This window comes from Nansenia antarctica, assembly GCF_963989245.1.
Source record: "Nansenia antarctica genome assembly, chromosome: 14".
Taxonomy (NCBI): Eukaryota; Metazoa; Chordata; class Actinopteri; order Argentiniformes; family Microstomatidae; genus Nansenia; species Nansenia antarctica.
Window position 1 is genome coordinate 25,015,281 of NC_137684.1, and position 25,000 is coordinate 25,040,280.

The window sequence follows — 25,000 nt, forward strand, 5'->3', positions numbered from 1 at the left end:
TAGTTGTCACAATACCAGCATTTTGACTTTGATACCGATACCAGGGTTAGGATCAACACGATACTTGATACAGTAACTCACTAAACTGTTTTAAAATGTAATTTGATACATATCAGGGCAAATTTGCTCATACATTATTCAGTACAACTAAATAATTTAACTATTTCATAAATAGTTTAGTTCCAAAACGACATATACTATTTTATACATGCCATATGCATGTGGGCTCGGTAGGCAAAGTAGTCCCATAGCTGCCTTCTAAAGACAGCTTTATCTACAAGCTGTGGGCATGGAGATATGAAATGATCTGAAGAATGCTGGGAGGGTGTTCGTCTTTCTCTGCTTGGGCTAGCTTACTACTGCTGATTCAAACAGATGTGTCCCTCTCAATCAGTATACGAGATGAAAAACACATTTACAGGACCGATTTACAGTCCAAAGAAGTATACTCTGGTACCGTTTAAAAATGTAAAAAGTATCTAAAAAGTACAGAAGTTACAGTATACACTGTACACTGTGCGACACTACGTGTGAGACCACTACAGTGGAAGTTATACTCACCTTTAGCGTGGACAAACAGAACCCAGCAGAAGTTGAACACCTCTGAGATGGTGCAAGGGTGTCGTCTGCAGAGCAACGAGGGGCAGGTGAGATGGTCAGGTGAGACGGGCTGTTTCCAGCCATTTTTACATTCTCATGGTATACCAGACCAAACACTTTAGACATACAAACGGTATACTTTGATCACAATAATAATATACAAATGGAGCATAATGTATTCCTTGGAACCATAATATATGGTCATGTACAGTATAAAGGGAAAATAATTGAAAGTCCCCCAACTCTTGCTCTGAGCCCTTGTAAGCCTCTATGCTCTGTTAACACGTTTTCACACTCTGCTATCTACTTCTATGTTCAGTTAGGATATGGGGGTGAACGTCCAGAAGTCGTGTGAGGAGTGAAACCCACCTCTGTTTACGACTCCTGTGAGCCCTGGGCGGGTCTTCTGAGGGGGCCTTGAAGATGGCTTTGAAGATGGGGACGTACTTCTTGAAGATGACCGCCGACACCGTGAAGTTTCTCTCCAGCTTGTCCGTGCTCTGGCGGAACTCCTGCGGCAGGTTGGCCATGTCCTGCCACTTCTTCATCTTGTTAAAGAACTCAATCAAGCTGGGATTAGAAGGAAGGAAACCGGTTGAATAACACGAGGAGTTTCCCTTTGTATTAAACGACCTATTCCCACAGGACAGATACAGTATGTGAAAATGGGTTGTTGTTCCTATTGCAGCATTATTCGTTCAACATTAACAAACAATCTATTGCATAGTGAACAGGGTTTATATCAGAATCAAGAAACTGGGAAAGCTCGTCTTTGACTTGAATTAAAATCGACACAATAAATAACACACAATCCAAGGAGAAACAATTGTCAAGGATTCGGTGTGAAAGTTGTAATGAGTCTATGAGACAGTATTAATAGAGATGAGTGGATGGCTTCCCAGTAAACAAAGTCCAAAAGACGTCCTCGGGGAAGCCGGAATGTGGGTTCAGATGACATCTTTCTAGAACGTCCAGATGACATCTTTAGGACGTCTGTAGTCTTATGGACTATATGACGTCATCCGGACGTCCTAGAAAGACGTCATCTGGACCCACGTTCCGGCTTCACCTGAGGACGTCTTTTGGACTCTGTGTTTCCTGGCCTTGGTACCTTTGTTCTGAGCAGCGCAGGATCCGGGTCAGAGAGACGTAGTTGCCGTCAGAGGTTCCCTTGCCCACCGTTGGTACTGCTGTCCTGCAGGCCACGTAGAGGGAGCATGCCAGCCAGTGGAGCTCACTACCCTGTGGATGTGTATTTGTGTGTGTGTGTGTGTGTGTGGAGAGAGAGAGAGATATTGAGAGGGAGAGAGAGAGAGAGATCAGTTTCCAATTTACCTTCAACAATAACTTGGATGCTTATTTTATAAATAAGCTTGACAGCTTGGACATAAGCTTGACAGGGCCGGCCTCAAGTTAAGACGCACAGTAGGTCTTAGTGTAGAGATGACTCTACAGATAACAAGAACCTGAGCAGGATGTGGTTTCATACACCCGATTATGTCTCAATTACTTTTACACAGTGGTGTAACACATACTCGAAAGCCACACTTAAATGAGTAGTTTGACAGAAACCTCCCACCTCTGGGCATTGTGTCAAAATTCTGTTTGAAGTTCCGAACAACAACATCCTCCCTAATAATAATAATATAAACCCCCGAAACGGATTTGCAGTGTTGGACATTAGCTGTTGTGTTTCTGCATTTTCCGCCACAGTGGTCAGAGGTGGAAGGTTTCCAACAAACGTACTCACTGCTCCTTTAAGTATCAAAAGTAGTTGTACATTTTATAGGTCTATTAGGCCTACTGTCACACCATAGCCATGAAGTCTATGAACGAATTGGATGTATTAAACTGTGGGGCCCCGCACACAATCTGCTCGTGATGAGAGGAGCACAACTGGGGTTCAAGGTAGGCCATAGTCAAAACAGTGTTACATCAAAGCGTGGATCCAAGCGTTGTCATGATTGCACAGATTTCATGCAGATGTAACAAGCATTGTGTGTCAGAGTAGGGGTTCAGTGAGACATATGAGTAACAGCACACATTTTCTTGTGAAAATGAAGTGAGTAAAAGCAAAAGTTGCCAGATTATAAATAGCCTACTGATGCCCTCCCCCCAAAAACCTACTTAGCCTAAGTACAGTAACAAAGTACTTATACTTTCTTACTTCACATCCCTGCTTGTACACTGTCCAACACTCTGAGCTTAGTGACATCCTGAGACGCCATGTTAGAAATCCTGCCCTCTAGTGGTCTCTTCTCTCATCCTCCCTATTACTGCACCTTGACTTTCTGCCAAAACCATGACACAATAAACCATAACATCATATGAAATATGCTTTATTTCTGTCATGGTTGGGTAGAAACACAAGCTGCAGTATATAGGAGGATAAGAGAAGAAAGGATTATATCTAGATGGATCATTAAAGGGGACATGTTTGTGTTATAACATAACAGTGCATTCAAATGGGTTGTTATACTATTAGTATCCCCCCCACCCCTCCAAACCCCTTTCCAAAGCATAAATGTAATAAATGAACCATACTCAGGGCATAGAGAAACATCAACACATCTAAACACCTCTGATCATCTAATAAACACAGGAGTGAAAATGTGACGACTGTCTATGTCTGAAGCTGGGGGAGATCTGGTCCACCCGAAAGCTTACCCCAGTCGACGGAGCCCGAAAAGGGACATATTACATTAGTAAATACATAGACAACACTGTTCACCTCTAACGTGTAATTTTTGCTTATGTTTTCGTAGCTCTTCCAAGCCTCGGTGCTCGCCTCCTCGTCCATATTCAGAGATCGACACAGATCTTCAAATCCCACTCTGGTTTTCTGCAAAAAGTCGTCGTCCTCGTTCATTTTGATGATTATAAAAGCAAAAAAGGTCTTACAAAATAAATCCGGGTTAAAAATTACTACAGTTTGTTGCAAAAGCAAGGACTTTACGCGCGGTTTCGTATTCTATTAATGTCGTATCAATACCGATATACAGTTCTGTTACAGTGTAGCCATTTAAAGGTCCTTTGAGTGACAGCTACTACGTAGCGTAGCGAGTTTACGCCGAAGACGTTGCGTTGAATTCTCGAGCGATACGAGAACGTCCTTTTTTTACCGTACATGGTTTGGCGAATACAGTATGAGCGTCGATAGATGCGTCAACGCCCACAAACCGTGCGTTTCAAACCTTGAATGGACGCACGGCACGTCATTCACCAGCCTGACACTTCCGGCCGATAGATCGTTCAGTCAGGCAACATTATTCTCTCTCTAAAAGATAGAAAAAGATAAAGATAAGGATATTATCAGAGATACAGTCCGTATTAAACAGACCCAATATTAACTAATTTAAATGTAAATCAAGAAATTGTAAACATGTGACAATGACCAAGCGCAAAATACGAGCTGAAAACATCGACCGTGTTTAGGGATCAATGTTGAGCCTTTTGCCCACCAGCGCTGATCAGCACATTTCAATACCTCGTGACGTTAGAATTATAACGTTTTTATTTTTATTTAATCTGATCCATTAGGTGTTCATTAATGCCTGTGTGGTGTTATTTTTAAAATGTTGATTTTTGTTTTGTTAGTAATTAATAAAATACAAAGGTTCCATCTCACAGAACATAATGGAATGTAACAACTTTGACGCTCAATATCTCTGAACTGCCCTAAACGGAGATAGAACCTTATCATTCTAAGCTCACGACCTGTTACATGATGGGGATAAAACATGTACGATTTGCTCAAACATTTCAGCTGCTTGTGTATTTGAATAATGTATTTGAAAAAGCCCTATATATGCTGCCACTGTGGTAGTATTAGGACAAAGTCAATATGGTATTTGAGAGAGTGGTTATGTGGTGATTATTCAAAGGTAATTCATGGGACGTTTCATTGAGGATTTCAATAGCTCTCATATTGTCATTATACAACTTGGAACTGCACAGATACACCGCCGGCCGGTTACTACTGAAATTAACATTGACTCTTGTAGTCTTTGTTCTATTAACATCACCTAGATATTGAGTTACACATATTTCATGTTGGGTAATGAAAAATCCTAACAATTAATGTTACTGTGCAGTGCACACTGGAGACCAGATATGGAGATTTTATCTCAAGGAGACGAGCAGTGTCATTATGACCAAGCAATATGATTACAACAGACCATTAAAGGTCCAGTATGTAACATTCAAGACTTCCTAATATAACCAACGATTAGATCGGCTGGAGACCCAGCTGGGAACCATGGAAACAACCCTGACCAACCACGCTGAAGAGATCATCTCCAGGCTACAGGAGCGGGTAAAGGAAGTCGAGGCCTCTACTTCCCAACACAGCAGATCGCTAGTTCAGTTTGAATCCAAACTGGCATCCTTCCACGATAGGAACAGAAGGGACTGGTCTGTCTAAAGGAGGGAGAAGGATTGGAGATTGCGGTATCCTACCTTACTGCCTCTGGTTCCCCTCTCTGGCTGACAGGCCGCATCAGGTCTCCTCGAAGAGGTGAACAGGTGAAGAGGTGAAGAGGTGAACAGGTGAAGAGGTAAAGAGGTGAACAGGTGAAGAGGTGGATTTGAGGGGGAGGGAGAAGGATATAAAGTGATGATCAGAAACTGGAAGAGGGGTAACAGTAAGGTTGGTGGTGTGGGAGGATCTGGTGAAGACAAGGTCGAGCTGATTGCCCGCCTTGTGAGTCAGAGGAGAGGGGGACAGGGCGAGGTCGAAGGAGAGGAGAAGGTCAAGTACTCCAGATGAGAGAAGCTTCTCTGACTGGAGGCTGAAGTCACCCAGTAGTGCGAGCGGAGTGCCGTCATCAGGGACGGAACTGAGAAAGAAGGACATCCATCTCTTCTAAGAAGTGACCGAGCTGGCCTGGGGGGCGATAGATGACAACAATGTGAAGGTTGACAGGGGAGGAGACAGAGACAGCATGGAATTCTAGGGAGGATATGGACAGGTGTGACAGGGGAAGGACAGTGTGGGACCACTCTGTTGAACCTGACCTTTTTAGCCATGTCAGGCTTGGCATAGATAACCTCAGACATCTTTCCAAAACGTTTTATTCTAACTTCACCTCAACTCTACTGTATAGTCTCTTTGTCTGTGTAGCTGCGTTAGTATGTGTGCCTGACTGACAGCTGAATGTGAGACTGTTGTTGCTGCCCTCAGTAGCAAAGGAAGTGTACAAAGATGATGAGGAAGTACACAAGTGTCTGTGGTTGGGGCCTGGTGGTCTGTGCTACGTAGGTGTGACTCTTCTAGCATGGTGACTGCCGGGTCCTACCATAGATGTCTTCTTATGATGACTGATATATAGATGATTCACTTACTTTAGACAAATGTACTTAATGTAAGTCACTTTGGATACAAGCGTCTGCTAAATGCCAAACATGTAAATGTAATAATGTACCAATGTAATTGGTCTTGTCACTGTTAAAGACACAGTCTGAGTGCTTTGTTGCTGTCAACTTAGATGGAAACTATATGAAACTATATGGTGCTTAGTTGATAAGTGACTATGTTCATGACGCCGATGTGGGCTATGTAGGAGTACTCTAAAACACACACACACACACACACACACACACATCCCAAAACCTGACCTTTTTAGCCATGTCAGTATTGGCATAGATAACCTCAGACATCTTTCCAATACTTTTTATTCTAACTTTACCTCAACTCTACTCTATAGTCTCTTCGTCTGTGTAGCTGCATTAGACATTTACATGTTTGGCGTTTAGCAGACGCCTTATTCCAAAGCGACTTACAATCGATACATTTGACTAAGCAAGTGAATCATCAATCCACCAGTCGTAGCAGAGTCGTCTCTGCTTCTCAGCGCATAGGAACTTTATGCATTTTTAGAGGTAGTGAGCTTGTCATTTTCTCTTCTTGTGTGACATCGCCATCCAGCGATCTTTGTGCGTCAGTACACACTCCCCCATTGTGAAGAGTGGTCGTGTGATTCCACACCTCATCGCGCTAAAAGTAGGTGAAATAACGTTGCGTCTCTAGTGTTAAACATGCAGAGAAGCTGTCTAGCTAACGCAATGTTCTTTATTGTTAGCCAGCTAGCTAGTTAGTGTGTTGGAGCACAGTCAAGATTGTCATTAGGTAATTTAATTGCCATTAGACAATTATTTCTTAATTGTTACAGGCCTAGCAATGAGTAGATCGAGACTCAAAGAAGAAAGAGAGAGAGAGAGGCCAGAGTAATTATTTGTCTGAATGCTGACCTCATCCCATCCTCATATTGACCCACACTGAGAGAAACGGACTGAGAGTAAAAGTAAAATGCAAATAAAACCCAATGAGTCCCACTTTATTCAGGTCAGAAACGTCTCCCCATTCTGACATGAGCCCCCAGGGACCTGAGCCTGTCACATACGGTCCATAAAAGATACCTCAGTATAGCGGAGGCGAACTCTAAGGAACGATTAGATCGTCTGGAGACCCAGCTGGGAACCATGGAAACAACCCTGACCAACCACGCTGAAGAGATCATCTCCAGGCTACAGGAGCGGGTAAAGGGAGTCGAGGCCTCTACTTCCCAACACAGCAGATCGCTAGTTCAGTTTGAATCCAAACTGGCATCCTTCCACGATAGGAACAGAAGGGACTGGTCTGTCTAAAGGAGGGAGAAGAATGGGAGAATGCGGTATCCTACCTTACTGCCTCTGGTTCCCCTCTCTGGCTGACAGGCCGCATCAGGTCTCCTCGAAGAGGTGAACAGGTGAAGAGGTGAAGAGGTGAACAGGTGAAGAGGTGGATTTGAGGGGGAGGGAGAAGGATATAAAGTGATGATCAGAAACTGGAAGAGGGGTAACAGTAAGGTTGGAGGTGTGGGAGGATCTGGTGAAGACAAGGTCAAGCTGATTGCCTTATGCCTTGTGAGTCGGAGGAGAGGGGGACAGGGTGAGGTCGAAGGAGAGGAGAAGGTCAAGTACTCCAGATGAGAGAAGCTTCTCTGACTGGAGGGGACATCCGTCTCTTCTAAGAAGTGACCGAGCTGGCTTGGGGGGCGATAGATGACAACAATGTGAAGGTTGACAGGGGAGGAGACAGAGACAGCATGGAATTCTAGGGAGGATATGGACAGGTGTGACAGGGGAAGGACAGTGTGGGACCACTTAGGTGAGATGAGGAGTCCTGTGCCTCCCCCTCGACCAGAAAGTCTAAGGCAGGGGTCTCCAACCCCCTTTCATCTGAAAGCTACTTTGAAAGTGGAGAGCTACTCATGTCTTATTACCTACATTTATTCACGCATAACATGTGTGTGATCACACATATCAAAACACTCTTGAATTCATCATTAGCATGCTCTGTTTCAAATGTCAATGTGTAAGCTCACTATCTTCACATCAAAGTCATAGGAAACATTAGTATCTTCTGTATCCATCTAATAATAATAATAATAATAATAATAATAATAACCTTATTTGTATAGCGCTTTTCCTGCAAACGTTGCAGCTCAAAGTGCTTTAATCATTATATAATCTTAATTTAATTATTTTGTAACTTAAATGCAATATTAAAAGGATGGGTTTTTATAATCTTAATTTATAAAAGAGCATCCGATGATCTTCTGGGCCGAGTTGACGACCCTCTGGAGCGCTTTCCTCTCTGCGGCTGTGTAGCTGAGGAACCACACGCAAATGCAGTACGTGAGGATGCTTTCCACGGAGCAGCGGTAGAAGGGCACAAGCAGGTCTTGTCTGAGGTGGTAGTTTCTGAGTATTCTCAGGAAGTAGAGTCTCTGCTGTGCCTTCTTGACGATCGCCGTGGTGTTGGTTCTCCAGGTCAGGTCATCCTACAGGTGGACGCCCAGGAATCTGAAGACTGAGACTCTCTCCACGCAGCCCCCATCGATGTACAGGGGTTGTATGACGGTCTTCTTCCTCCTGTAGTCCACAATCATCTCCTGGGTCTTTAGCTTGTTCAGCTGCAGGTTGTTGGTTTTACACAGGACTGACAGCTGCTCCACCTCGTCGCGGTACGCGGCCTCGTCACCTTCGGAGATGCAGCCCACCACGGTGGTGTCGTCAGCGAACTTGATGATGGCGTTGCTGGAGTGGACGGCGATGAAGTCGTGGGTGTAGATGGAATAGAATAGGGGACTCGGCACGCAGCCCTGGGGGGATCCGGTGCTGAGGCTGATGGCTGTGGAGGTGTGGGGGCCTATCCTGACCCTCTGGGGGCGGTCAGACAGGAAGTCCTTGGACCACCGGCAGAGGAGGTGGTCTAGTCCGAGGTCTAGGAGTTTGGGCACCAATCTGTCAGGTAGGATGGTGTTAAATGCCGAGCTGAAGTCCACGAAGAGCAGCCGTGCGTAGCCACCCCCCCTCTCTCCAGGTGGGACAGGGTAGAGTGGAGAGTTGTGGCGATGGCATCCTCCATGGACCTGTTAGCTCTGTAGGCAAATTGAGAAGAATTGTGAAGAGCTCCACAGTAGACATAACTTCCTCCGGTATGCTGTTTGGAGCCTGTGACAGAGCCATGAAGGCCTCTGTTGCCATGTCGTAGGCATTCCAGGTTTCCCATGCTGCCTTCTAGCCCCTGGTTGCAAATGCAGACACTGTCACAGCTAGTAAAAGCATGGAACACAGGAAGAGCCTTTGATTTGATCTCATGGATGGGTATGTACCTGAAGTTCTTACTAGTCCCAAACGCCACCCACAGCTCCTCAATGTCCAGCTCAGACACGTGTGCAATGGCTAGGACCACAACACAACTGTGTCCACAGTGCGCAGGATGATCTTTCTATACCCCTTTCTTGTAGCATCCGCCACATGGAGTAGCATCCTTGTATCTGCCTCCTCGTGTGTGCAAGGGGAAAGATGATGTGTCTAGTAGTGGGTGAGTTGACAGAGCATTGTACCTGGAAACAACTTGTTTGGTCGTTGACATTTCCACAAGGTTCCTGGCCAGGAAGTGAAACAGTTCTGTTTTCATCCACTCTCAGGAAGCCTTTCCAGTTGGTTGGTATCTTGTTTTTTCCATCCACTCTTGGAGTTTTTGCGAGGGCTCCACGTCTGAAAATGTTCAGGACCCCAAACTGTACAAGTGTACCAAGTTTTGTGCTTTTATGAAAAAGTGAACTATGTTTGCACATATTACCCGGACTATAACGGTTGTAATAACAATGTTTAGCGATTTGCAGCGATCACGGGATGAGAAACATTTCATTCACGAACGCTGTTTTGAGCCCACAAAAGCGGGGAGCGTGTCTATGTTCCCACAGCCCGATGGTCCCACAACCCAATGTTCCCACATTTCTAAGTAATCTAACTAACCCTATCCTTAACCCTAACCCTAACCTCGTGAAAATCTGTAATTGTGCATGTTTTTTTTAAACAGTTGCAATAGCGCCACCTATGAAATAATAGAAATGTGGGACCACTGGACTGTGGGAACATTGGGTTGTGGAAACATAGGCATGACCCCCAAAAGCGCTTTCTAAAATTGAGTGTCCTACCCAATACTTGGTTTGTCATTGCCAATGTCCAACACGGCAAGTCCATTTCAGGAGTGTATATTATTATATTATCAGGGATTATGCAGATGATGAAAAAGATGATGATCCCAACTTTGTCATCATCATCAGGTGAGATCTAGGTCATTTTAATTGATGAAATTAAAGTGGAATGAAATCTGTCGATAGAAAAACAAAGTTGGGATCATGATATTGAGAGTAATATAAGTGCAGTTTCAACCCATAGCTAAGTCCTGCATATTTTCATTCATAATGGTAAAAGGCACACGGTCAATCTTGAGTAGGCCAATGAGCTGTGTTACATCAACACTAGATAGCGCTGTGGTTCAGATCAACATCCATGTAACAGCTCAAAGTAGTTTTGTCTGTGCACAACTTCATATCCTAGTGTTATGACAAAAGTGTACGTACTATAATCACATTGATGATGTATTTCATCATTCCTAGCTCTATGTTGCACCTGTGTGGTAATTTTGTACACTGGGTCACACAAGTCACTGCAGAATACATTCAATTCAAACATTTTCTTTTAAATTGACCTCAATTCTGATGACCAGTGCATTTAACCTGTACTGTATCTTTTATTCTGAAAAATGTAAATACGTCATTGAAAATCAATGACACACTCGCTAGTCGAGCCAAAACATTGCAATACAATGCAATGCAATCCCGACTACTCTACACCAACTAGGTAGTAGTGGGGATTACTCACCGAATCCATCGCATTGCAATATTTTGTGATATCCATTGCATTGCAATATTTGTGTGTTTTATGTGATGTAAAGTAAAAACGAAAAACAAATTCAGAAACTAAAGTCTTTAATATTCTTAAAATACGAACCATGAAAACCTACAAACACAGGTAAAAACTGAAATAAAAAAATATCTACAATATAATCTCATAAGTACATAATTTCACAATCCGTACCTTCCTCACAACTTCAAATTCAAGGTGTCTTGAGACCAACACAGGAAATAACCAGGCGTTAAAGAATTATTACAGTACATACATATATATAAGGATACATATATCCTTATTTTAAGGCTAACAAACATTTGCAAAATAGCCTTTTGCTCATGGGTGTGTACAGGTGTGGCTGTCGGTCCAATCAGGTAATTTCTTGACAATATTTCTGTCTATTGGGCGCTTAGGTGGCGTAGCGGGTTAAGCGTTGACCATGTAACCGCAGGGTCCCCAGTTCGATTCCGGCCGGGGACATATCCTGCATGTCATCCCTCCTCTCTCTCTCACCCATCCTTCCTGTCTAAAACTCTCTACTGTATCTGTCAATAAAATGAAAACATATGAGTGGGACTGCCTAGCTCAAGAGCTCCCCCAGAGGTAGAACGTTCCATACAGTAGCCGTAAGTCTGATTGTGCTACGCACCCAAGCCGACGGGAACAGGGTTCAAATAAGTGTGAAATTTGACATTGTCCTGAGGGGGATTAACCAGCATTATAACCGTCAATCCAGCCTTACAAGTGCAGCTAGTCTTACTGTTATCTCAGCTCCCAACAGTCTTTTTTCTCACCTTGTTGGGGAAGCCTGGGGACATTCGATGCAGAAGTGTGTCAGTGAGTAGCGTAGACCTGTAACCTCCTTGCCACACTCCCAACCAGTGAATAGGCAGCCCCCAAAATGGAACAACCATTTTCACTGATCCCCACAGGGCTAATGTTTCAACAACCAAATAAAAATATAAATCCACTTCAGCAGTGAAGACATCTAGCTTGCTAGCAATGTTTGCGAAGTTGATACTCTTTTCAAGAGTAACCAAAATGTAAGTGGGTTGTTTTTCTCTCAAACATCACTTCTGCTCATGAAAATCAATGTTTACAGGTCTGACTATGTGATATTGTAGTGTCAGAATTGAATAAATAAATGTGTAAAGAATGCTTAGGGTACGTAAACAACATTGAAATGTAGTATAACTGAATGGTTTGGTTTGATACAGGCCTATGTGTCCGGCTCCAGAGAAGAGATGGGGGTGTAGTCGTGATCTGGGTCGTCCATGATGGACTGAAGAGCCTCTAGTCCCTCGACAGACACAGTCAGACTTCCCACCACCACACTGCTGTCCTCAACATCCACGACTACACACAGAGAGAGAGAGAGAGAGAGAGAGAGAGAGAGAGACAGAGAGAGAGAGAAAGAGAGAGAGAGAGAGAGAGAGAGAGAGAGAGAGAGAGAGAGACGGTCAGACTTCCCACCACCACACTGCTGTCCTCAACATCCACAACTACAGAGAGAGAGAGAGAGAGAGAGAGAGAGAGAGAGAGAGAGAGAGAGAGAGAGAGAGAGAGAGAGAGACTGTATACCTTGGGGTGGAGAAATGGAATGCAGAAACAGATACCCAGTCATTCACTCTTCACTCTTCAAATACTCACTCTTCAGGCTGGTCTCAATCAGGTCCTGCTGTCGCTCCAGGATGTCAGGGATCCTCAGGTAGGCCACGCCCACGTCCTCACACTCCTTCTCCTGCTCCTCCTCCTCCGGGGGCTCGCTGACCACCGTGAACCTGATACTGACCAATCACAGCAGACTAGAACCTGATACTGACCAATCACAGCAGACTAGAACCTGATACTGACCAATCACAGCAGACTAGAACCTGATACTGACCAATCACAGCAGACTAGAACCTGATACTGACCAATCACAGCAGACTAGTGGTCAGGCAAGACCCTGATACTGTCCAATCACAGCAGACTAGTGAACCTGATACTGTCCAATCACAGCAGACCAGTGGTAAGTAAGTAAGTAAGTAAAGTTGATTTCTGTAGCACCTATCCCAGAACAAGGGGTCACAAAGTGCTTTACATATATAAGAACATAATAAAAGAGCAAAAGTAATAGCAGGTTAAAAGAAATAGGTAAACAAGTGAAAATAAGAACAAGTAACAAATAACAAGTGTACAACAATATTAACAGGACACAAAAAGACAGGCTTTTGGGGTTAGCCAAAAGCCTGTCTGTACAGGACAGTCTTGAGCTGTTTTTTTAAATGCTTCGACCAAGACCGCTGATCTAAGTTCCAAGGGAAGAGCATTCCAAAAGTTTGGGAGCCACGGTTTGGAATGCTCTATCACCCTTGGTTTTTAATCTGGCACGGGGGACAACCAACAAACCCTGGTCAGAGGACCTGAGAGACCTGCTGGGGCTGTAAGGACGCAGTAGGTCACAGCGCCTGACCATGAAGGGCTCTGTACGTGATGACCAGAAGGTCAGGCAAGACTGATAAGATCTCTAGAGCGGCACCTCTCTCTCCTGAGAGACGGCACCACAGAGTAGCACACACGCTGTCGGATCAATGTTTCTCAGGTTCATGTTCTCACAGGAAAGTCCGAATCAGGACCCGGAGCAAGTGGATGAGACTGCAACATTGTTGCATAAATTATTTCTCTGATTTGCGTTCTCACAAACCTTTATGTTAAGGAAGTAACATACGCAATCGAAACAACAGACGTGGTAGTTGATAATTTTGTGAGAAAAGAGGGGAGACTCTCAGACAAATTGCAAAAGAAAACTGTTTATTGCTCATAAATGTCTCCTATATGACATATAAAAAGTCTTAAGAAATCCAAGTGGTGGAAAGTATATTTTTTTACCATAACCTGGTAACACGTTTTTGCTTCCAAAAATCACATTATAAAGCTGTTGAATGTTGAAACTTTAATCGAATGTTGAAACTTTAATCGAATCACTAAATTAATATACAAGGCAACATCAATTGGCAGTAATCAACAATAATATAGGCATTGATTAACAACAATTGAAAACAATATTATTAAAATAACACTTTTATGTTACTTTCAAAATATTTGTGACTGGTAGATTTGCACTAATCAACATATTGGCACTATTGAACAAAAACGTAAACATGTTAACTTTTAAGTAAAACTTTATCAGTAGGTGTCTGGTTCATCTTTACCATCTTCATCACATGCAGCCTGAGATGTTTTTCTGAAATTAAATTTTTCAGACTTTTATTCTGAAATTAAATGTTTCGGACTTTTATTCCGAAGTTTTATTTTTCTGACTTTTATTCTGAATTTTATTTTTCTGACTTTTATTCTGAAATTTTATTTTTCTGACTTTTATTCAGAAATTTTATTTTTCTGACTTTTATTCTGAAACGTTATTTTTCGGACTTTTATTCTGAAACTTTATTTTTTCGGACTTTTATTCTGAAATATTTTTTTTCAGACTTTTATTCTGAAATAAAAACATTTAGACTTTTATTCTGACATATGTTTTTTCTGACTTTTATTCTGAAATACATTTTTTCTGACTTTTATTCTGAAATTTAAAAATGTAGACTTTTATTCTGAAATATTTTTTTTCTGACTTTTATTCTGAAGCACGGTACGTCTGACAGTTCTTCTGTAGGTGACCACTGTCTGAGCATGTTGATGAACTGCTGCTTGTTTGTGTTGTTTGAAAGGAAACATACATTCACATTTCTTTATTTTTCAGACTGTTTCTTACTTTTCCATCTGAGGGTTCCGCCCCTCCAGTACCCCCCTCAGCAGCTCCCGTCTCCTCTTGTTGTTCTGGACGTCCACATGAATCACTGTCAGGGGAAACAAGGCATGACTGAATCAAACCTGACACACAACACACACTCACACACACACACACACACACACACACACACACACACACACACACACACACAATGGAGGACACATTTATGTGTACACCCTAGTCAAGAAGGAATTGCTCCGTCACTCCTGTCTGTTTGGAACACTCTGATTGGTAGCTAGAGATAGTGTTTGTGTCAATGTTTTTTAACGTGAGTGTGAAACCAATCTGAAAGGAAAAAACATTGAATTAAAAGCTGAGAACCTCTGCTTTGACTCCATAGTAATTGTTTGACTTCAAATCCAAACTGATAGAATATAGAGGTAAAGAAAACAAAATGCTTCCTCTTTCCAAAAGTGTGTTTACCTACCGCAAAGCACTTTGAGCTGCAACGTTTGCAGGAAAAGCGCTATACAAATAAAGTTATTATTATTATTATTATTATTATTATTATTACCGTGAAGCATAAAACCAACCTAAAACCTTACCGTACTGTTACTTAAACCGTAACCTTTATTTTAACCGTTATCTCAACTTCAATGGGGTGACATCAGAGTTGGGTCGTTCCAAGAACCCCACATAACATTTACCTGGCTGACCTTACCTGGTTGAGGCTGGAGGAAGGATAACAACATGCAGTGAACAGTAAATGAGAGTATGAGTATGAGTGTGTGTGAGCGTATGTATGTGTGTGTGTGTGTGTGTGTGTCCCAGTAAACAAAGAGTCCAAAAGACGTCCTAGAAAGGCGTCATCTGAACCCACATTCCGGCTTCCCTGAGGACGTCTTTTGGACTCTTTGTTTACCGGGGTGTGTGTGTGCATGTGCGTATGCTTTCTCTGTCTCTGTTGTTAACCCTTACTGTTGCTGTAGTTGTAGTGGCTGCTCTTCCCTGGGGGGGGCTTGGGCAGGGCCAGGGGGGTCTCCTCCGAGGGCAGGTCCAGCAGGGCGTACTCTACAAACAGCCGGGTCACACTGCTGTCTGTGGCCGCCTGGGACCCCGGGGTCAGGCTCAGAGACACGACCTCCACACGCACGCGCTCACACGGCTGCAGAGACACACACCACGCGCTCAATCAAGTGAACAGGAATACAGGGTGCCCACACCTTCTGGAACATCAAATTCAAGCACCTTTCAAGGACTTTCAAGACTCAATTCCCTCAAATTCAAGGACCCAACACGGCATAGTTTGAGACAGATCTAGATGAGAATTTATATAATAGGAACTATCCGCTCACAGACAACAATTAAAAAGAGAGGCTTTTGAATGTGTGAACCCTAGATGGTCTCTTGCCTTCTCTACCACAGCACAGCAAAACAATATATTGTGAAGCAATACAGAGACTTATTTACTAGTTGACAAGCTAAGTAAAAAAAATAATAATATATATATTAATTTTTTTAGAGAGAGAGAGGGGGGGGGGGAATTCAAGCACTTTCAATGACCCATGTCTATTTTCAAAAACCTTTAAGACCTTGTTTTTTTCCCCTCAAATTCACAAACTTTCAAGGATTTCAAGGACCCGTGGGAACCCTGGGAATAGGAACAGGGAATAGGAATACTTTGCTCTGCTTGATAGATTTTGCCTCCTGGCACAACAGAACCAACGATATAAAAGCCTCAAAAGTGCCAAACCCCGGCTCTCTTCTATCCAGGCAGGCTCAAGCAAGAGCTCATGAAAATGTTTAAATATTATTTGGACCTAGGTTTGTGTGAGGTTACCTCTCTGCAGAGGTTTAGCTTTACATGTTGTTCAGATGAATGTAATCTGTAGGACAAGACCATTTAATCTTCGGTACAATTCATTAGCAACAACTCACCATATCTCTCCTGTCATGTCATAGAAAATGGTCCTTTGTAGATGTAGGTGTTAACTGTGTGTTAGTTTACTTGTCAGACTACAGGGATGGTGTTATAAGATATGGGTCTAAATCCACACTGTTTTATAAGCTATGTGTCTGAATCCACACGTCTTATGAGATATGGGTCTGAATCCGCAGTTTTATAAGCTACTGTACGGGTCTGAATCTACACTGTCTTATAAGATATGGGTCTGGATCTACACCGTCTTATAAGATATGGGTCTGGATCTACACTGTCTTATAAGATACGGGTCTGGATCTACAATGTCTTATAAGATACGAGTTGTAATCTAAAGGTATTGGCAGGGAGGGAAAGAATAGGCTCAACTGAAAAGGTATTGAAAGGCTCTTTAATCCATAAATATGGTCTCTCCTAAAACACCATCAGATGTTTTTTCTAGTGTTGCTTCAGACACCTTTCTCCTCCGAATCAGAATAGTCTTGAGTTCCTGTATCCTACACGCCTGGCTACCTATCCTGGGATTGGCTGTGGTGTTGTCACTCCTGTGCTCAGACTGGTTGAATGCTGTCATCAGTGTCCCAAGAGACTGGACAATTATCTGTCTGAAAGAAATATTGCATAGTAATAGCTCGTGACACAATTCTATAAATGACAATATATAAATGAGTGATTATAATAATAACTAACAAAAAGCAGTTCCCGAACAAACTGTATTGGCTTGTAAAGTCTTATTTTGTTAGTTGATGAAGTTAAAAGATGTACAGAATTTCTTTAAAGGTCCCATATTATGAAAAACTCTTCAGTGCTTGTATATACATTTGGGTCTCTGATGAACCTACTAGCATAGAAACTGCCAAATAAAGCAATTCGGTCCGATGCAACGTATTTCATTCGATACGATTCGATCGTTTCCATGTAAACGTTTTTTGGGATTCCTTGTTTTGTGGGGAACACAGGAATATTCATTTTTTTGTTAGTGGAGTGATTTAAGCTGTGCACAAGGAGGTATGAGCATGAACAGGGCTTCTTGCAGATTCGAGTAAAGCTCAAAATACAAATAGTATAGTAGTAAAGTATAGTAAAATAGTATCAACAATCTGAATGGAAGTTATTTAAGTGGAGTCAGTCTACACAGATAGAGAGGTAGAGAAATAGATGTAGATAGAGAGGTAGAGAAATAGATGTAGATAGAGAGGTAGAGAGATAGATGTAGATAGAGAGGTAGAGAGATAGATGTAGATATAGAGATATATTATGGTTTCAGTAGGGTGTAACTGGTTGCCAAAAGAGTGCACTGATGTGTTATCATTCTATGAATGAAGCAAGCCCACTAATAAGCAAACCCATCAATAAAGCAAGCCCACTAACAACAATAATAATAACAATAATAATAGCGATAGGTACTCCATCTCAGCATCTACAGCACCAGAGATCCATCCAAAGTAGTACAATTCAACACTCAGAATCCAAACAAAACAAAACAAAAACAAAACTTTTTCTTCCGAAGGCGAAGGAAGGAAAGGAAAAATAAATTTTCAGCAATGTTCCTGCAGCGTGCGGCGCGGTACGGTACGCTTGACAAAAACAAAACAAGCCCAATAACCTTGATACATCCCCGCCTTCACTACTCACACCCTCCGGACCCAGGTTCACCTGAGCGTACGAGGTAAATAGAGAGGTAACGCCGTCTGTCCTTCACCCACCTTACTGCCCACAGAGGACGGCCCTGGAACAATGCAGTCATCACTGTCAGAAAGGATTGATTCAGTCTGATCCTCGTCTGCAGCCGAGGCCTCCTCTACGTCTGGGGGGAGGTGGGGGAGGGAGGGGGAGGTGGGGGAGGTGAGCGAGGGAGAGGGAGGTTTGGTTCAGCCATAATCAACAGAAGCATTACCGGCTTGATGTGCTGCCAAAGGGACCAGGAGGGGTTAAAGGAAGGAGAGAATAATGATAGAGATATATAAAGCAGGCGAGAGAGAGAGAGAGAGGGAAAGAGAAAGAGAGATAGAGAAAGAGGGAGAGAAAGAGAGAGAAAGGGCAGAAGTGAGGGGGAAGAGAAGAGAGGAGAGACTGGACCACACAGTACAGTGGAGAACAGGAAGTAATTGCTCAGCTTCCCGCTTCTTTAGGCCCATATTCCTAACGACATCACTGTCATTAGTGAGAATCACGGTACAGACTGAGTGAGATGTAGGCCTTTAAAAGGGAGCCTCCTCTCTCTCTCACTTGAACAAGGTCGCCATTAACATTTATGGAGTCAGCCCCAACCTGCAGATTATTGGTAGCTAGCAACATTCAATATTTATTATTATAGTTATAGAAAGGCAACATTGCCAGCAGAACAACATTGACCGTTTGCACTTGAAATGGAATACAAGGCAAAAACAGGAAGTATTTGTTTCCCAAGGATCCATAAGGGATTCGGGTGTGTTGCCAAGATTTTTTTTCGGTCAAGATTTTAAGCTGCAGCCCTATTCCTCTCATAATAACTGGCTGTTAGACTGAGAATGCCTGTACAGTAAACTGTGGGAGACGTTACAGCAGGGTTTGGCTTGGCTTGTAAACAAAAAGTGAGAAAATCATTAGGAGCAGTATTGGTAGCGGTTCCAAAAATGTAGCTACTCTCCACACCAAAAACAGTACCAAACAGTACTCAGGGTTCCCACACCTTCTGAAACATCAAATTTAAGCACCTTTCAAGGACTCAATTCCCTCAAATTCAAGGACCCAACACGGCATAGTTTGAGACAGAACTAGTTGACGAGCTAAGTAAAACATTTTTGAATATACAGTATATATTATTTTTTTGGAGAGAGTGAGAGAGCTGGGAATTCAAGCACTTTCAATGACCCATGTCTATTTTCAAAAACTTATAAGACCTTGATTTCTTTTTCTCAAATTCACAAACTTTCAAGGATTTCAAGGACCCGTGGGAACCCTGAGTACTTGTCAAATGGCCTTTTAAAATCAGGCAAAACTGAGGACACTGAACCAAATGCCATATACTATGCCAAACCCTAAGGTATTATATTAGGCAAGAAATGTTGAACACTAGCCAAAGAAAACAGACAACTAGCTGTTCTGAATTTGATTTGTTATAGTTGTTGTTGTTGCTATTATTAAAACAATGTCTACCTTCTTCCTGCTGGAGAATGTCCTCTGAGATCTCTGATTCGTCGGAGGTGGACTGTGGACTGGCTGTGATCACCTGACCCACAGAGAAGTGAGACTCTTCCTCATCAGAGTCTTCCTCAGTGGTGTTTGGAGGTGCTGGCACGACCTCAGACACTGTGACAACCTTTCGAAAAATTGGAACACGTGAAAATGTCATTCCACTGTCTAACACAGTGCAACCGATGCATTGTACATATCAGGGTTCCCACACCCACACTTTCAAGACTCAATTCCCTCAAATTCAAGGACCCAACACGGCATAGTTTGAGACAGAACTAGTTGACAAGCTTGTAAAACATTTTTGAATATACAGTATATATTATTTTTTTTGAGAAAGAGAGAGAGGGGAATTCAAGCACTTTCAATGACCCGTGTCTATTTTCAAAAACTTTTAAGACCTTGATTTCTTTTTCTCAAATTCACAAACTTTCAAGGATTTCAAGGACCCGTGGGAACCCTGTTTACAGCTCAAGTGAGTATAGTACACACATATGCTAGTACCATCAACATGGTCATTGTAGGGTAGTGTACCTTAGGCAGGGGTGGTAGCTTTGAAATAATCTCTCTTCTCTCTATTTCAGGCACACTGGCTGGACTCCTCTCCTCCACCTTATTAAGGAAAATATCAAATTGATTAAAAAATAACTGTAAGCTTCATTAGAGTATTGTGAAATAGTATTCAAACACAGCCAACACCCTTTTGCTTCCTGGATTATACTTTGCTATTTTTTAGTAGATAATACTTTACATTTTTAAATAGCTATTTTTTAAATGTCTGTTCATAAACAGTTTAATATTTGCAGTAACACCGATTTTGGCAACTGTCTTACTTGTTTTTCAGCTGCAGGAAGGAATGACACTTTTTTCATAGCTGTCTTCTCTTTCAGCACAGTCTTTAGTCTGGGTTTGGGTAACGGTGCCTGATGGAATAGAGAAAAATAACAATTCATGGAGAACATAAGTAACCTGTATATTTCTGAACATTTCCATGTGCACATATAACTAGAACCTTAGAATTTCAGAACGTTTTTGATGAATCCAAGTGCTGCCAAAAATGATGAAATGAAGCTTGCTACAACCAAATAGAAACCATGTCATCATTAGTAGCAGTGGTGCAGTCTAGGTGATACGCAGGACTACGCCGTATACCCACTAGGAAAGGCCAAGGATTTCCGTATACCCACTTAAAAATGTGCGAGGATACGTAACAGCGTTTTATGACAGAACTTTCACACTTTCATTCATAAGATTCACCCCGTCTGTGTTACGAAGCACTTGACTTTTGGACCATTGGGACTGACTATAGCGTCATATACCATCAACGGGGGGAAATGCGACATGAAATATGTCAAAATGCAGCACTATCATGCACAGATCGGCCTTATAACATGTAATGTTAGATATATAACGTTAGACAGGGAGCGCAGATGTATTTTTAAAGGCGTTCCGAAATGAACGATATGAGGCTGGGAGGGAAAAATCACAGTAGACCCACTAGAAAAAACTAGACTACACCACTGGTTAGTAGTAACTAATACCATCACAGACCAAGTTAGTGCAGCCCAACCTAAGACCTCTCCTCACCTCAGAGGAAGAGGAAGCAGTAAGCGGAGGGAGCACTTTGGTTCTCCTCTCCTCCTTCACCTCCTCCTCCACCACCACCACCGCCTTCTCTTCTTCCATCGTCTCCTCTTGTTCCACCACCTTCTTCTCCTCCTCCTCCTCCTCCTCCTCCTCCTCTTCTGCCTTTGGTGCCAACCTCACTGGCCTCTCGTTGGGTACAAACCTAGCCTGTTCTACTGTCATGGTGGAGCCAGGGGGAGGGAGGTAGGTGAATTTCCACTTTAGCATAACTTCGATATAGCCACTGGGGAGGCCAGCAGGACTGGTCAGCTCAAATATACCTGAGGACATATGGAGACACAAAGAGGACGTCAGGGGTCAGAAAGGGACGAGAGGGTCTTCTGACCAAACCGTTGGTTTTCCCAGGGTTCCCACACCTTCTGAAACATCAAATTCAAGCACCTTTCAAGGACTTTCAAGAATCAATTCCCTCAAATTCAAGGACCCAAAACGGCATAGTTTGAGACAGATCTAGATGAGAATTTATATAATAGGAACTATCCACTCACAGACAACAATTAAAAAGAGAGGCTTTTGAATGTGTGAACACTAGATGGTCTCTTGCCTTCTCTACCACAGCACAGCAAAACAATATATTGTGAAATATGTGTAAAGTTACTGTTCAATGTGACTTATCTACTATAAAAAAATGTAGAGAGAGAGAGGGGAATTCAAGCACCTTCAATGACCCATGTCTATTTTCAAAAACTTTTAAGACCTAGATTTCTCTTTCTCAAATTCACAAACTTTCAAGGATTTCAAGGACCCGTGGGAACCCTGACTGACACAATGAGGACTTGCTGCTGACCGGTGATGCCCTTGTCGTGGGCCAGCGATAGCAGGGGCAGCGAGGCCTTGCCCAGGTACAGCTCAGCCTGACTCTCCTGGTCGTCAAACACGTAGAGCAGCAGAGCCTCTGCCTTCAGGTAGCGGTCCAGGTCCGCGCCCATAGGCACCGGGAACGACATGTGGTCCTCGAACCGAGGGTCACTGCTGTCGGGGACGATGCAGGTGTCGTGGTCGGAGAAGTCAAAGAACTTGTAGATGACGTAGGGGCTGGGTGGACGGTGGGAGCCGCGGGGGGTTAGGTTGCTGCAACATAGTATGGTGACGGTGAGTTCGTTCGGGCTGCCGTTGGCTGATAACAGTTGAGGTGTTAGGGTTGTCGATGCCTGGAGGTTGTGGGGAAAAACAGGGCGAGTGTTAATAGGGTTTAACAGCAAATTGACGGTATTTATTTCTTTAAAACTGCAGAGATCGACCCGTATGCAACAGTATCTGTTCTCCTTGTGCTGTGTTTTTGGTGAACAGGTAATATGCCGTATGGTAAAGTAAGTAAGTAAGTAAGTAAGTAAGTAAAAAGTTATTTCTATAGCGCCCTTCTCAGCACGGATGCACAGGGTGCTTTACATCAAAAATAAGGGATAACATTTATGGGTGAAAAGAAATGCAATCAAACATCGTCAAAAAGGATTAAAAACAAAAACGGAGGAACACCCCAAAGGGACAACATAAATAGAACATAAATAGAACATAAACAGAACATAAATAGAACATAAACAGAACATGAACAGAACATAAATAGAACATGAACAGAACATAAACAGAACATAAACAGAACATAAATAGAACATAAACAGAACATAAACAGGAACATAAGATGGTACATGTAATGTACATTACCCGCTGGTCCTGGTTGTGAACAGAGCTGAGGTAGCCCAGGGCTTTCTCCCTGTCTTTATACAGGCGCATGGCCTGCTCCATGGGCACGCGCAGCCTCACCCAGTACTCCACTGAGCCGAACGACTGCACCTCCCCAGCCACGCCTGAGACAGAGTCACAGTAAACACGGTGTTACCCCGAGAGACGCTACGCAGCTTTGCACTAATGGGGAAAAAGGTTTACCCACTTAAAGCCTACAAATAAGATTCAGCTTGTTACATCAACCTATCTTACCTGCAATATCAGAGGAATCGGACTAAACACTTGATTTACCACAATAGACCTATCGCTAAGCCACGCCCCCTTTGAAAACTCGGGCAAACAAACAACGCTCGCTCAAATTGAAATTTATTAATTGAAAAAAGTAATAGACATGTTTTTTAAAGAATATTTTGTCTAGAAGCTTTTCACCATCAGATATTAGCGAGTTGTTTGTCCGAGTTTTCTGCCTGTAGTGACTTTTGCTGTGATATGATTGGACGGTTTCTATTTTGGGGCGTGGCTTTAGCGATAGGTCTATCGGACTAAACACTTGATTTACCACAATTACACATCTGGGGCCATAAGGTGATCAGATCAACCCCACTGACTCACCGACCAGCTGCACGGTCCCGGACACCTTCCCCTGGTGCTCCAGGAGCTGCTGCAGCCTGAGCTGCCCCGCCGCCGCCGTCTGGAAGTCCAGACCCCGGGCCAGCTGCAGCTCCAGCGTGACCGAGCCGGTGTGGAGGTACTGCAGGAAGAGGTCGTCCACGCGCACCACGTACTGCGAGGTGAACCCGTAGGCCGGCCGCGAGCCCCTGACCACGGGAGTGGCCTGCAGCTCGTAGTCGTAGAAGGCGTAGGTGCAGAAGGTGGAGGGTTCCTGGTCGCTGAGCGCCTCCAGGGCCGCCTGGGAGAGGGTCGCCGTGCCGACGTGGATCTCCAGAAGGTTCTCTCCTCGTTCCAGACGGACGGTTTCGTCAAACTCGTCGACCGCATCGTCGTCGGCGTCGGCGGGGTCGGGTTTGAAAGCTTTGGTGCCGTAGGCGATGTTTCTGAGTTGGGCTGAGAGAGAAATACACTTCAAACCCAGACGAAACAACACAAGGAGAACAGACAAAACACAACAACATCACCACTAAAAACAATAAACAATCATGTCTGTATGACAAGGGAAGCGATAAACACCTTCCAGTTTCTTGATTCTGGCAGCCCTCATATCAAGCAGCTGGGCGAGACGTTCCAACTTCAGGTCGTACTCTGTTTTGGAGTCGTCCATCTTTCGTGTCACAGCATCAACTTCCGCCTTGAATGGTGATACATCAGTCAGACTTGTCTTGCTAGTCCTAGTAAATATATGCTAATCTCATGCTGCATTCTATTATGTACTCTGAAAGTTGCTGTTGCAGTTGACTTTCTTTATCTTTTGATTCACAGTATAATAATAGCGGAAGTGGTCGAATAGGATTGTGGCGTATAATACTGTACTGTACTAAGTATGCGCTACTCTCCCTGGCCTTTGTTGATCTTGTGCTTGTATGCGTCATACCATGTAGTCTTTGTTGATCTTGTGCTGGATGATGAGCATGTTCCGTGTCTTCTCCAGCTCCTGGATGGTCTCTGCGTGCGTGGCCTGCAGCTCTCTCATGGACCTCTCTGTATCTCCACGGAGCTCCTCCTCCACCTGCTCCAAGAAGCCCAGCTCGCCGCTCTTCTGGGTCTTCCGTACCTGAGGGAGAGGAGAGGAGAGGAACGGTTTCTCAAAAAGGTATCGTAAAAGTAACCTCTGTAACACACTTTATTCCTTTGGGTAGAAAACTGATAAAAGTTCAAATAAAGTTGAAGATTGACCTTAATTAGCATCAACGCCTCACTCAGTTCAGCCATATCGACCTCACTCTCCTGGAAGTGAAACAGATCCATTAAAGAAGGGTATACTAGTATCAATGAATTTTTATACACACGAGGTCTAAAAAACGAAT

General features: G+C 43.3%; 2 protein-coding genes across 2 annotated transcripts in view; both read right to left on the minus strand.

The window, feature by feature from the left end:
* rbl2 (retinoblastoma-like 2 (p130)) overlaps positions 1–3,469 on the minus strand; it is a gene marked incomplete at its 5' end in the record, with an annotated part of 14,528 nt that extends 11,059 nt beyond the window's left edge. The window contains 4 exons of the mRNA XM_080545327.1: positions 562–626; positions 970–1,170; positions 1,712–1,842; positions 3,332–3,469. Of these exons, the coding sequence (XP_080401453.1) occupies positions 562–626; positions 970–1,170; positions 1,712–1,842; positions 3,332–3,469 (535 nt within the window). The remainder of the gene's footprint in view (positions 1–561; positions 627–969; positions 1,171–1,711; positions 1,843–3,331) is intronic.
* Positions 3,470–12,064: 8,595 nt separating this feature from the next.
* rpgrip1l (RPGRIP1 like) overlaps positions 12,065–25,000 on the minus strand; it is a gene marked incomplete at both ends in the record, with an annotated part of 18,482 nt that continues 5,546 nt past the window's right edge. Inside the window, 16 exon segments of the mRNA XM_080544749.1 lie at positions 12,065–12,201; positions 12,496–12,632; positions 14,597–14,681; positions 15,554–15,740; positions 18,221–18,321; positions 19,653–19,815; positions 20,223–20,300; positions 20,522–20,611; positions 21,276–21,632; positions 21,636–21,655; positions 22,123–22,486; positions 22,998–23,140; positions 23,631–24,083; positions 24,207–24,324; positions 24,568–24,747; positions 24,870–24,920. Of these exon segments, the coding sequence (XP_080400875.1) occupies positions 12,065–12,201; positions 12,496–12,632; positions 14,597–14,681; positions 15,554–15,740; positions 18,221–18,321; positions 19,653–19,815; positions 20,223–20,300; positions 20,522–20,611; positions 21,276–21,632; positions 21,636–21,655; positions 22,123–22,486; positions 22,998–23,140; positions 23,631–24,083; positions 24,207–24,324; positions 24,568–24,747; positions 24,870–24,920 (2,664 nt within the window).